At 40.8% G+C, this 14,503-nt stretch overlaps 1 protein-coding gene and 1 non-coding gene across 2 annotated transcripts; one reads left to right on the forward strand and one right to left on the reverse strand.

Moving 5' to 3' along the window:
- Positions 1–913: 913 nt before the first annotated feature.
- Positions 914–9,423, forward strand: LOC130736115 (uncharacterized). The gene is made up of 2 exons (XM_057587960.1): positions 914–1,309; positions 9,127–9,423. Exons 1-2 carry the CDS (start codon positions 914–916, stop codon positions 9,421–9,423), a joined length of 693 nt encoding a protein of 230 aa, XP_057443943.1.
- Positions 3,235–3,341, reverse strand: LOC130741509 (small nucleolar RNA R71). The gene has a single exon (XR_009020404.1). It is a non-coding gene; the product is annotated as a small nucleolar RNA R71 (small nucleolar RNA).
- Positions 9,424–14,503: the final 5,080 nt, after the last annotated feature.

The following is a 14,503-nucleotide window of genomic DNA, read 5'->3' on the forward strand; positions in this document are numbered from 1 at the left end:
GAGCACATCGCAGTAGCAAGAGGAGGACGGATGGTGTACATAGACTAGGTCGTTCTGGATTTTGAATTCGGACGACGATCATGCTAGCATGTAGGATTGAGTGTTAGTGTGAGCTCCTCGAGATGAGATTAGTGTAGGAGTAGAGTCTTAGCTCTGGACATCATTTATTTCTTTGGGGACAGGGTAGTTTCCCACCTATAGCTTTTTGTGTGGTTTCTTACGGGAATCACAGAGAGTTGGTTGGACTTAGGAGGTCTTGTTTCAGGCCGATTGGGATAACTTATTCTCGTTTTTGAGGTTTGTGTTGCGGACACTTCACCTCTACTTTGGTCTGTACTTTTTCCTACGGGCGTTACATGCTTCTTCTTTCCGTCACTGGAGGTTACTCGTGACGAGGTTGCTACTTACAGCGGGAACTCTTATATATAATGTATATTAGTTCTGTTATTTTTCGTATTTGGGTTTCATCCATTTCAGTCTTGTCTTAGTTATTATCAAAAAAAAAATATTTACGTTTTTCCGCATTAAGTTTTTCTTTTGGTTACTAAAGTGACGCCACCGAAATCGGGGTGTTACATGAGTATCATGTGACCCTTATCTGAACCCATTATACCCAAACCCCTGACTTCCCTGGAACGAAGAAGGTAACGCGATTTAGATCCCTAGGGTTTTAGATTTGGGTATAATGAGTTCATATAAGGTTCACGTGAGTTCACGTGATACTCACGTGCTTCCCTCTCTCCTCAGATCTCATTTTTCTCTCCAACTAGACGTCCACGTAAGCCTCATCCATTAAGAAATAAACGGTAGGACTAATGTTGCACACGACCTACAATGTCGGGGACCACCCATGTAATTAAATTAGGTGGGGGACCAAAATCGTGGCATTGGTAAACGTCGGGGACAAGGTTCGATGACAGTGGGTGAGTATGCTGCCAAGTTGGAGGCTCTCTCCAAGCACTTCCGTTTCTTCCAAGTGCGGGTGGATGAGGCATACCTCTGCAACAGGTTTCTGAGGGGTTTGAGGAATGAAATCGAGAAGTCTGTCAGGCCGCTGGGGATCAGGGTTTGTCAACAGGTGGTTGAGAAGGCCCGTGAGGTAGAGGCGATGGAGAACAGACAAAGGGGTCAGACCGGCAATGGAGGACCAGTTCGCTCAGGACAGAGCCAATCAGGAAGGTATAGTGGACAGAAAGCTGCTGGAAGATTTGACAAGGGCAAGGCGCCGATGAGGAAGCCTTATCAGCGTCCTACTGACAGGGTGCCTTTCGCTGGAAAGGGTGCATCACCTGCTCCTAAGGATGATGTCGTCTGTTTCAAGTGCAATGATGACCCTAGTTTAGTAGTGTTTTTAGGGTCATTTCTTAGTTAGTTTTGAGTCTTTTGTTGAGTCTCATGTAGTGTTTCATGCATTCTCATGCATTTTTATCTTTATTTGTGTTTTTACTTTGTTTTGGTAAATTTATAGTTTTATAGGGACCTTTCTTGCATTTTAAGTAAGTTTAGGACTTGCATATCTTTTCTACTTGAATTGAGGGTCTTTTATGCTAATAAACTCTTGGAAATCCTAGATATTTTCCTTGCGTTGTTCCCAAGAAGCTAGGTCTGAAAACTGATAAAGAAAGAAGGTCAAGAGGCTTGGAAAATTGAAGGGAGGCATAAAGAGGAGTTAAGAAGAAGTTCAAGAACCTTTCTAGCATGTAGAGAGCGCTCAGGCGCTCGTGTTGAGCGGTTGAGCGCCAATTGGATCGCTCCTTCCAGAGGCGTTGTTTTCACTTTGAATTGGCACTCAGGCGTGCTTAATTGGCGCCTGAGCGCCCAGACTCGACTTGTTTGCCTATAAATAGGCTTTTTGTCATTTCTTTTGTAACTTTTGTCATTTCAATACATTCCTAAATAAGTTAGAAGTAAGGTTAGGCTTTGGAGCTTGAGGAGAAGCTTTCTCCAAGTCCATGTTCCAGGTTTTATCCTTCTTTTCTTGTATGGACTCCATAGCCATGCTTGGCTAAACCCCTTTTGCTTTGGGTTCTTTGTAAGACTTATGATGTTTTAATCTTAATTCCTATTTCTATTCATGAATCCTCTGAGTAAACCCTTGAATCCCATATCCATGCTTTATGTATAAAGTTAGAACGCGTGCTAGCTTTATGCTTATCTATAATAGAACGGAAGTTTGTTATAGATTAGGGACTTGTTGTGGGATTACCTCTTCTATGCTTGCTACTAGGAATAGAGGAAAGGTTGGGGTTTGTTGGCCTGAATTGCATGCTTAATGCCTTTAGCAAATGTTTAGGTTACCAAGGAATTGTGCCTATCTTTTGGCTTGAGAGGATTGTGTATGCGAGGCATCGATAGATGATTGATTAGGCTAGAGCATCAAGGAGAGACTCAAAGTTTTGTGGATAGAATAAGTTGATTAGAACTGAATTAGTTAAGCAAGAACCCAATGCATGCTCACCATTAGTCACCTAAACAATCAACCTTAAAACTGAATTTTATTTGCTTTCCAACCTTGAACTTGATTCTTAAACCGAATTCACATCCCAATTCCCTGTGGTTCGATAAATTAAAACCGGGTAGATTATGTACACTTGCAGATTGACCAACAAGTTTTTGGCGCCGTTGCCGGGGAATTGTTTGTGATTTTTTATTTAAGTTTTTAGTTTGTGGTTTTATTTTAGTTTTGAACTTGTCTAGAATTGGTGCTACTAATCCTTCTCTGTTTTAGTGTCATACTTTCAGGTTGCTCTCGAGAGAGACACCGTCATGGGTGGTCATATGACGAAGGAGGATATGCAAGCCCATATTGAGGCGAGAATCCAAGAGGGGATCACCCTCCGGTTACGTGAACAAGAAGTTGAGAATGCCAACTGGTCTCTTCGGGAACCCACTTCATCTACTATGAGTTATGACTATCCTGGGAGCATTGTTTTTCCCGAGGGAGTTGGAAACTTTGAGTTGAGACCGACATTCATCAACTTGGTGAGCCAAAGGCAATATGGTGGAGGTGCCCTGGAAGATCCTCACGCTCACATGGAGAGGTTCATCCGGAATTGCAACACTTATCGTGTGAACAATGTTCCGGCGGATGCAATTCGGTTGAGCTTGTTTTCATTTTCTTTGAAGGATGTAGCGGAGGAATGGCTGAATTTACAACCTCAAGGGAGTATCACTACTTGGGAAGACTTAGTAGAAAAATTTACAACAAGGTTCTTCCCAAGAGCCCTTTTGAGGAAATTGAAAAAAGACATTATGAATTTTGTGCAAACCGCTGAAGAGAATCTATATGAAGCTTGGGAGCGCTTCAAGAAGCTCTTGAGAAAATGTCCTCAACACAATCTCACCCAAGCTGAATTGGTTGCAACATTTTATGATGGTCTACAATACTCTTGGAGGTTTGGCCTAGATGCGGCTTCAAATGGGGAGTTCGATGTTCTTCCCCTACAAGCGGGGTATGACTTAATAGAAAAGATGGCAGCGAGAGCCATGAACTCTGAAAATGATCGTCAAACCCGAAGGAGTAAGGTTGAAGTGGAAGCTTATGACAAGCTCTTGGCTTCCAACAAGCAACTCTCCGAACGAATGGCGGAGATTCAAAATCACATAAAGGCGACCAATTTGGTCGGTGCTACAGTAGTCAAAGTGGAGTGTGTGGTTAATGGAGGGCCTCATGTTAGTGATTGTTGTACCATGACTAGTTAAGGTTTCCGAGATCAAAGCTCTGGACTATCTCAACAAGTCCAAGAGCAAGTTGGTGAAAATGATGGTGGCAAGAAGAGCTTAGAGGATCTATTGGAGAGCTGCATCAACCGCATGAAGAACAACTATAAGAACCAAGAGGTAGCTATCAAGAACTTGGAGAACCAACTTGGCCAGCTAGCCAAGCAAATAGCCGAAAAGCCTCAAGGTAAACTTCCTTCCGATACTATCCCCAATCCCAAACAAGAAAATTCTGCTGTTGTTACTAATAGAAGTGGTAGAGTGTTGAGTGGGTTAGAAAAGAAAGTAGAGGGAGGAAAAAGTGAGGAAATAGTTGAGGAGGAAGTGAATGTTCCTATTAAAAATAGAGTGATGAATGATCTTATTCCTGAACTTGGCAAAGTACCTTTTCCTAAAGCACTAGCTAAAAAGAATTTGGATAAAAAGTTTTCAAAATTTTTGGAAGTTTTTAAGAAACTCCATATCGATATCCCTTTTTCCGATGCTTTGGAAAAAATGTCTATCTATGCTAAGTTCATGAAGGACATTTTAAGTAAGAGAAGGAAGTTGAGTGAGGTTGATGAAACTATCATGATGACCGAGGAGTGTAGTGCCATTTTGCAAAGAAAAATGCCTAAGAAGAGTAGGATCCTAGGAGTTTTACTATCCCAGTGGAGATTGAGGGGTTGACTGTTGTTGAAGCCTTGGCGACTTGGGAGCGAGCATCAACTTGATGCCGCTTAGCATGTTTAAAAGGCTGAACTTAGGAGAGGTCACCCCGACCATGCTCTCCTTACAAATGGCGGACCGATCCCTAAAAACACCATATGGGATTGTGGAAGATGTTATGGTGAAGGTGGACAAGTATGTGTTCCCTGTGGACTTTGTGGTGCTGGACATGGAGGAGGATGCAAAGATTCCTCTCATTCTAGGCCGACCCTTCTTAGCCACTGGTAGGGCTAAGATTGATGTTGATAAGGGTCAGCTCATTCTCCGAGTTGGTAAGGACAAGGTAAGATTTTCGGTTTTCAATCCTAATTTGCAAACTAATTAACCTTAATGGTGATTTTGTTTGTGATGTGATCAAAAGCTTGTCAAGGCCTTCAAAAGGGACCCCCAAAGTGAAGGAAAAAGATGTTGAGCTCAATCAAGCTCTCATCAAGCTTGTTAGTGAAAACAAGTATGGGGGGTCTAAAGATGAGAATTTCCAAGCCCACATGGCCAGATTCATTCAAGCTAGTCACCTTGTAAATATGGAAGGTGTGACTAGTGATGAGCTCAAGATTAAGCTCTTCCCTCACTCCTTGAAGGGGGGGAGCAAGGATTTGGTATGATGGTTTAGATGATACCAAGGTTATCAGAACCGGACCGGTAATTAAACCGGTGAGGTTACCGGTTCAAGGTTCACTGGTCCAACCGTAGTTCAACCGTGGTTCAACCGATTTTACCGCTATAAATTAAATAAAACTATTTTAAAATAAATGTATAGTATATAAGGTAATATTAAATAAAAAAAGTCACTATCCATAACTTCATACTTCAAATAAAAACTACACAATCAAAATAGTATGTTCAAAATATTATCAATTATTATAACAATCAACAAGATGAACTCCATCATATGAGTTCAAAAAAAGAGTTAAAGAAAAAACTCCATCATATGCCAATGTTATTTTTAAAGGATAATCTCATAGTTTATTCTATTATTTTATGTTTAGTGTAGATCATAACTTTTTAATTTTAAAGAAAATATTTTTGTGAGAAAAAAAAAACAAATCACCACTGATTGCCAATTGTTTCTTTTAACTGTACGTAGCATTGAATTATTTTGATCAATATGTAACATTGATTTATAGGAGGTATTAAAATAATATAAAAGAAAGTGGTTGTATAGTTTTATAATTTGTGGGTAAAATTCCAAAACCACCTAGAGATTCCAACTCCCACGGTAATGTATACTGCAAAAGCTAAAAGCTGCATACACTGTCATTTCCATTAATAAAAAATTATTTTAGATTTGAAAAGTAGACTTTTCATTACTCACAAATCAGAAACACCATAAGTATCCTTTCCTATTAGAAGAAAGATCAGAGCGGAAGGGAAGAAACCAAAATCTCATATGGTTGTGCTTACGCTGGCAGGGGAAAAGATGAGAGAGGCTCCACAGCGGTGAAAGGAAGCAAGAGAGGCAGAGTGGTGGTTTCCATTTGAGATTTTCTCACTTCTCACTTCTCAGTTTCTTTCTCTATTCAGCGTTTCTTAGAGCACTCCTCAAGCTTTTTTTTTCCTGCCAGTTTCCATGAGCTCCGCCCATTGTACCAAAAAAATACTCAAAAAATCCTTTTTTCCCCTGAACCGGCCCAAAGCGTCAACCGGCCGGTTTGCCCGGTTCTGTTCCGGTTTTATTACCCTACGGTTTTATGGTTGTTTTGAACCGTCTTGGGGTCCGGTTCCCGGTCTGACCGGTTCAACCGGCCGATCCGGTCCGGTTTTTCTAACCATGGATGATACCCTCTCTTGGGAGGAGATGTTCCAAAAATTTTGTGCAAGGTTCCTACCTTGTACATGTGGAAGAAAGATTGATGGTAAGGAATTTCCTTCCTAACACCAAAGGAAGGAGAGTCCACCTAGGACTATAACTTAGGGTTGCTTGAGAGACAACCCAAGTCTTGTTTTATTTTTCTTGTTTGTTTGTTGCATTTTGTAGGGAATGAGAACCTAAATTCTGGAGTAGGAGGTGTATCTAAGGCCTCCGTGGTAATTGGTAAAGGAGGTCGACTCTTTCCCTTAGTTTAGCTCATGCATTTTTACATATTTTTCTTTTGTAGTTTTTATTTTTTCTTTTATTCATGCATTATTTTGTAAGAGTCGTTTTTTGGTCTTTACTTCCCTATACTCACATGTTTTAGCCCGTAGTTGTGCTCTCTAGCTTGTGCTGGTTTTGGAAAATGTTTTTGTGAATATTTGGATTTTCTTTTGGGGATGAGTGATTGCATGTTTTGGGGAAGAGAGAAGGAGACTTCGATCTTCCGAGTGTTTCTTAAGGATAGAGTTGGTGTGAGTCCATAAGGGTCCATCTTTGACCCTTCACCATTAAATTTCCCTGGAGGATCCTGACTCACTCGTACTTCTTGGTTCTGTATTGATTTCACTCTTTGCATGCTTTGTGATACTTGAACAATTCTTGAGACATGTAGGTTTTTGAGCTTCAGAGTTTGTTGGCTTGAACATTTGTCCCTAGTTGTCCCTTTTGAGTTTATTGAAGGTTTCTTTGTTAGCTAAATGATTGGGATGGATGATAGGTTGGATTTTGGGGAGTGATGGTCTTTAAATTGTTTTGAAGCTAAATAAAGTTGGAAATGTCTCTTGCCCCAAGTGTAAAAAAAAGAAGAAAGAGAAAAAGGAAAAAAAGACTCCTAATCAAGTTGGAGTTGCAAAAAGAAAAATTAGAAGAAAAGAAAGTTGAAAAATGGGTCAAGAGACTTTTGCTTAAAAATTTTATTGTTGAAAGCTCAGGGGTTACTAATAGGACCACATTCAAGATGCTTGAAGCTTTAGACTTCCTTAGGGACCAACCACCTTGTACTTCACCAAGCCAACATTTCAACCCTTTGAAGTCTCATTGAATTTGTGCATGTTTGATCTCTGTTGCTCTTGAGTGAATGATATCCAAAACCTATGAACTGCTTGTGTGCTCAGTGCACTAAATATATATCTCATCCTAGGAATATTAGATCTATATGCTTCTCATAGTGGACTCTACACTTTCCTTTGTCTAAAAGTTGAATGAAGTGGATTGTTGTGTCTTTCTTTTGGAACCAGTTGTGGTTGCTAAATCCCCCGGTTTTGTGATAAGTATTCTTTGTTGGGCACTTGTTTTGGGAGCATTTCTTGCGCTTGAGGGCAAGCGAGTGTTGTTTACGCTCGAGGACGAGCTGTCGTTGAGTATAGTGGTGTGATGGCCCTAGTTTAGTAGTGTTTTTAGGGTCATTTCTTAGTTAGTTTTGAGTCTTTTGTTTAGTCTCATGTAGTGTTTCATGCATTCTCATGCATTTTTATCTTTATTTGTATTTTTACCTTGTTTTGGTAATTTTATAGTTTTATAGGAACCTTTCTTGCATTTTAAGTAAGTTTAGGACTTGCATATCTTTTCTACTTGAATTGAGGGTCTTTTATGCTAATAAACTCTTGGAAATCCTAGATATTTTCCTTGCTTTGTTCCCAAGCAGCTAGGTCTGAAAACTGATGAAGAAAGAAGGTCAAGAGGCTTGGAAAATTGAAGGGAGGCATAAAGAGGAGTTAAGAAGAAGTTCAAGAACCTTTCTAGCATGTAGAGAGCGCTCAGGCGCTCGTGTTGAGCGCTTGAGCGCCAATTGGATCGTTGTTTACATGATGCTAGAAAGGAATTGGCGCCTGAGCGCTCCTGTTGAGCGCCTGAGCGCCAGTTGCCTTCCAGAGGCGTTGTTTTCACTTTGAATTGGCACTCAGGCGTGCTTAATTGGCGCCTGAGCGCCCATACTCGACTTGTTTGCCTATAAATATGCTTTTTGTCATTTCTTTTGTAACTTTTGTCATTTCTATACATTCCTAAATAAGTTAGAAGTAAGATTAGGCTCTGGAGCTTGAGGAGAAGCTTTCTCCAAGTCCATGTTCCAGGTTTTATCCTTCTTTTCTTGTATGGATTCCATAGCCATGCTTGGCTAAACCCGTTTTGCTTTGGGTTCTTTGTAAGACTTATGATGTTTTAATCTTAATTCCTATTTCTATTCATGAATCCTCTGAGTAAACCCTTGAATCCCATATCCATGCTTTATGTATAAAGTTAGAACGCGTGCTAGCTTTATGCTTATCTGTAATAGAACGGAAGTTTGTTATAGATTAGGGACTTGTTGTGGGATTACCTCTTCTATGCTTGCTACTAGGAATAGAGGAAAGGTTGGGGTTTGTTGGCCTGAATTGCATGCTTAATGCCTTTAGCAAATGTTTAGGTTACCAAGGAATTGTGCCTATCTTTTGGCTTGAGAGGATTGTGTATGCGAGGCATCGATAGATGATTGATTAGGCTAGAGCATCAAGGAGAGACTCAAAGTTTTGTGGATAGAATAAGTTGATTAGAACTGAATTAGTTAAGCAAGAACCCAATGCATGCTCACCATTAGTCACCTAAACAATCAACCTTAAAACTGAATTTTATTTGCTTTCCAACCTTGAACTTGATTCTGTACACTTGCAGATTGACCAACATGCAACCAGAAGGGGCACTATGCGAATGAATGTGGAAAGGAGATCGTGTGCTGGAAGTGTCAGAAACCAGGGCACGTCGAGAGGAACTGCCCTAATGCTGAAAAACCAGAGCCAGTGTTGAACACCGCTAGGGGATGGCGACCTTCTGCTCCAGGTCATGTGTTTGCAATTTCTGCCTAACAGGCTGCTGTAACTGATGATCTTATCCAGGTTACGTGTGTTATCGCTGGAAATTCTTTAATGGTGTTGTTTGATTCTGGTGCGACGCACTCATTCATTGCTGAAGAGTGTGTGGAGAAGTTAGGATTACTAACTGCTGATTTACCGTTCGATTTGGTGGTGACAACCCCTGCCGCTGATCGATTAGTTACGCGCACGACATGCTTGCGGTGTCCGTTGATCTACGAGGATCGGAAGTTCTTTGCGAACCTCATCTGTTTAGGGCTCAAGGAGCTCAATGTGATTTTGGGAATGGATTGATTGACACAGTATCATGTTCTTTTGGACTGTGCTAACAAGGTCGTAGTTTTTCCAGATTCAGGTGTTACGGACTACTTGAATTCGTACACCTTGGGAAAGAGTTCACCGGCATTTATGCACTCTATTGTAGCAGAGGCAAAGAACGACGGCGATGTGCGCAACGTCCTGGTGGTGCAGGAATTTGTGGATGTGTTTCCAGAAGACGTTCCTGGATTACTGCCAGTAAGGGAGACAGAGTTTTCTATTGATATTATGCCCGGCACGGGACCAATATCAATGGCGCCTTATCGGATGGCACCAGCGGAGTTGACGGAGTTAGCAAAGCAGTTGGATGATCTCTCTTCAAAGGGATTTATCCGACCAAGTGTGTCGCCATGGGGTGCGCCTGTGCTGTTGGTGAAGAAGAAGGACGGGAAGTCCAGACTATGCGTGGATTACCGACAACTCAACAAAGTGACGGTGAAAAATCGTTATCCGATGCCTCGGATAGATGATCTAATGGATCAACTTCGGGGAGCTGTTGTTTTCTCGAAGATAGATTTGAAGTCGGGTTATCACCATATTCAAGTCAAAGAAGCTGACATTTAGAAGACCGCATTCAGAACTCGATACGGGCATTATGAGTACCTCGTGATGCCGTTCAGAGTTACCAATGAACCCGCTATGTTCAAGGATTATATGAGCCGTGTGTTCAGACCATTCCTGGACAAGTTCGTGGTGGTGTTCATTGACGACATTCTGATTTACTCGAAGAGTAAAGAGGAACACGAAGAGCATTTACGTCAAGTGCTAGGAGTATTGCGGGAGAAGGAGTTATATGCTAATGGCTCAAAGTGCGAATTCTGGATGGAAGTGTAAGATCAAGTTTTGATCTAGTAGTACAACTCTATATTTTGATGATTACAAGTTAACTATTAAGTATGAACAATTATGGTACTCTAACGTTGTTTTCTGAGTGTTCAAATGACAGGCCAAGACTCTGAACCTATCTCACAAAAATCAGAAGCACAATGCTCAAAGAGTAACCTCTGCAACGCTTTCGCACGTACTATGTTCAATCTGAACAGTATATCAAGCTTCAGAAGATCTGAAGATTACAAAGCTCTGATATGGATTCAGCTCACTAGAAGCTCTAAAGGATCAGACGTTCTGAAGAATCAGACGCTCTGAAGGATCAGACGCTCTAAAGGATCAGACGCTCTGAAGGATCAGAAGCTCTGAAGCATCAGAAGCTGAGTAGTGAAGACTCTGAAGTCCAAGTGTAAGTTGGCTCCGAAGACCAAGTACTTCTACTCTGAATCCAGAAGCAGAAGGTACAAAGGTCAGAGGATCCAAGCTTCCCTCTAACTCTGATCATCAAGCTTCACAAGTTCCAAGATGAAGCATCCTCTAATCAGAAGTCAACAAGGTTGAAGGTCATGTCGCTATCCAAAGTACAAAAGCAATTGTACCATTCCTGACGACCTTACCTAACTGATTCAGCCATAGTAGAACTTGGAAATTTCAGATCTGCCCTCCAACGGTAGCATCTCCATGCAACGTTCAGACCCTAATCCTTGGAGTATATAGATGCTAAAGATTGAAAGATGCCGCCAAAAAAACTTACTCACGCGCAAGAAATATCTAAAATCTTCTTAGCAATCTTTCTTCAAATATAACTAAGTGTGTTTATTATCAGCTTTTGAAGAAGCACTTATTTGTAAACCCAATACTTTCAAACAGTTGTTTGTTTTACCTTTAGGAGATCAAGGTTGATCGGATTCTAGAGAAGACTAAGAGAGTGAATCTTAGTGTTAGCTAAGTCAGTGTATTCTTAGTCACTTTGCAGGTAGCAAGTGCAGTTGTAACAAAACTCTGATTAGTGGATTGCCTTCATTCTAAGAAGGAAGAAATCACCTTAGCGGGTGGACTGGATTAGCTTGAGGGATTTATCAAGTGAACCAGGATAAAATCATTTGTGTGCTTTCCTTATCTCTTATCTCTGCACTCTTATCCTTGGTGTTCAAAGAGATTTATTTAAATCTCAAGTGGGTTGAGTTTTTAGTTGTAAAACGCTATTCAAACCCCCCTTTCTATCGTTTTTCATACCTTCAATTGGTATCAGAGCGCAAGTTCTGATTACCACACCTAACAGTGTTCAGTGATCCGGGCCGGTGTGAAAAACTAAAATGGCTGCCACCATTGAAACGCAAAAAGATGTCTACAGTGCAAAGCCTCCTATGTTTGATGGGTAAAGATTTGAATACTGGAAAGACAGGATTGAAAGCTTCTTTCTGGGCTTTGATGCAGATCTCTGGGATATTATAGTGGATGGCTACGAGCGTCTAGTTGATGTTGATGGCAAGAAGATCTCAAGATCAGAGATGTCTGCATAACAAAAGAAACTTTACTCACTGCATCATAAAGCTAGAACTATTCTTCTAAGTGCTATCTCTTACGAAGAATATCAAAAGATCACAGATCGTGAGTATGCTAAGAGTATCTTTGATTCATTAAAGATGACCCATGAAGGAAACAAGAAGGTGAAGGAATCAAAGGCGTTGGCCTTAATCAGAAAGTATGAATCCTTCCAAATGGAGTCCAGTGAGTCCATTGAGGACATGTTCTCCATATTTCAGCTACTCATTGCTGGAATTAGACCTCTCAACAAGAGCTACACAACTGCTGATCATGTCATGAGAATTCTGAGAGGCCTTCCTGAAAGCTGGATGCCTCTGATAACTTCTTTGGAGCTCACAAGAGATGTTGATCAGATGAGTCTGGAAGAACTCATAAGCATACTGAAGTGTCATGAACTGAAGCGTTATGAACATCAGGATCAAAAGAAGAAGTCTATAGCCTTGAAATCCAAATCTGAAAAGGCTAAAGCTCTCCAAGAAGAAGAAGAAGAATCTGAAGAAGCCTCTGAAGATTCTAATGAAGATGAACTGACTCTGATCTCCAGAAGGCTTAACCGCATCTGGAAGCACAGGCAGAGCAAGTACAAAGGCTCTGGAAAGTATAAAGGAAAGAATGAATCTTCCTCTGGTCAGAAGAAGTCTTCATCAAAGGAAGTCACATGCTTTGAATGCAAAGAATCAGGGCACTACAAGAGTGATTGTCCCAAGCTGAAAAAAGGACAAGAAGCCAAAGAAGCATTTCAAAGCTAAGAAAGGCCTCATGGTGACTTTTGATGAATCAGAGTCAGAGGATGTTGACTCTAATGGAGAAGTTGTTGAAGGACTCATGGCTACTGTCAAGAACAAAGAAGCAGAGTCAAAAGAAGCAACTAATTCTGAATCAGCATCAGAGGAAGATCCAGACTCTGACGATGAAAATGAGGTATTCGCTTCCTTCTCAACCTCTGAACTTAAATGTGCTTTGTCTGATATCATGGATAAATATAACTCTCTCTTGACTAAGCATAAAAGGTTGAAAAAGGAATTCACTGTTGTTTCTAAAACTTCTACTGAACATGAGAAAATTATTTCTGAACTGAAAGAATATAATCATGCTTTAGTTAACTCTAACTTTGTGCTTAAAAATCAAATTATCAAGTTAGAAGAAGTTGTTGCATGTGATGCCTCTGATATAAAGAATGAATCTAAATATGAAAAATCCTTTCAGAGATTCCTAGCTAAAAGCGTAGATAGAAGCTTGATGGCTTCAATGATCTATGGCATTAGCAGAAATGGGATGAGTGGCATTGGCTATTCTGGACCAAGTAGAAATGAGTCTCCTATGCCTAAGGCCAAACCTTTGCATGAACAGTTTGTACCCTCTGGTACCATTTTGCCTGAATCATTGCCTGCTAAAATTGCTAAACCCTCTCGTAAAAAGGGAACTCCTTCTGTGCTTAAATATCATGCTCAAATTCCTTTACATTATCATGTTGAGAAACCCAAGGTCATCAGAACCTCTGGGGTAACTAACAAGAAAGGACCCAGGAAATGGGTACCTAAGGACAAGATTATCTATGTTGCAGATATCCTTGATCGCTCCACTGAAACACCAATCATGGTATCTGGACAGTGGATGCTCGCGTCACATGACGGGAGAAGGGCGTATGTTCCAAGAGCTAAAACTTAAGCCTGGAGGCGAAGTTGGCTTTGGAGGAAATGAGAAGGGTAAAATTGTTGGTTCTGGCACTATTGGTATTGATAATAGTCCATGCATTGATAATGCTCTGCTAGTAGATGGAATAAATCACAACTTATTGTCTATAAGCCAATTAGCTGACAAGGGTTATGATATTATCTTCAATCAAAAGTCCTGCAGGGCTGTAAGTTAGATCAATGGCTCTGTTCTGTTTAACAGCAAGAGGAGGAAAAGCACTTATAAGATCAGATTGTCTGAGTTGGAAACTCAGAAAGTAAAGTGCCTTCTTTCTGTTAATGAGGAGCAATGGGTATGGCATAGACGGTTAGGGCATGCCAGTATGAGAAATATTTCTCAGCTGTGTAAGCTTGACCTTGTCAGGGGCTTACCCACTCTGAAGTTCTCTTCAGATGCTCTTTGTGAAGCATGTCAGAAAGGCAAATTTACAAAAGTCCCTTTCAAGGCTAAGAATGTTGTTTCCACCTCAAGGCCGTTGGAACTTCTGCATATCGACCTTTTTGGACCAGTGAAAACTGAGTCTATAGGTGGCAAGAGATATGGAATGGTCATTGTTGACGACTATAGCCGCTGGACATGGGTAAAATTTCTATCCCTCAAGGATGAGTCTCATTCTGTGTTCTCTACCTTTATTGCCCAAGTGCAAAATGAGAAGGCTTGCAGGATTATGCGTGTCAAAAGTGATCATGGTGGAGAGTTTGAGAATGACAAGTTTGAGAGTCTGTTTGATTCCTATGGAATTGCACATGATTTCTCTTGTCCTAGAACTCCTCAACAAAATGGGGTTGTTGAGAGGAAGAACAGAACTCTTCAGGAGATGGCTAGAACCATGCTTCAAGAAACTGACATGGCAAAGCACTTTTGGGCAGAGGCAGTAAACACAACATGTTACATTCATAACAGAATCTCTGTGAGACCAATTCTGAATAAGACTCCTTATGAATTGTGGAAGAAAGTAAAACCCAACATTTCTTATTTTCATCCT

This window comes from Lotus japonicus, chromosome 2 (assembly GCF_012489685.1).
Source record: "Lotus japonicus ecotype B-129 chromosome 2, LjGifu_v1.2".
Lineage (NCBI taxonomy): Eukaryota > Viridiplantae > Streptophyta > Magnoliopsida > Fabales > Fabaceae > Lotus > Lotus japonicus.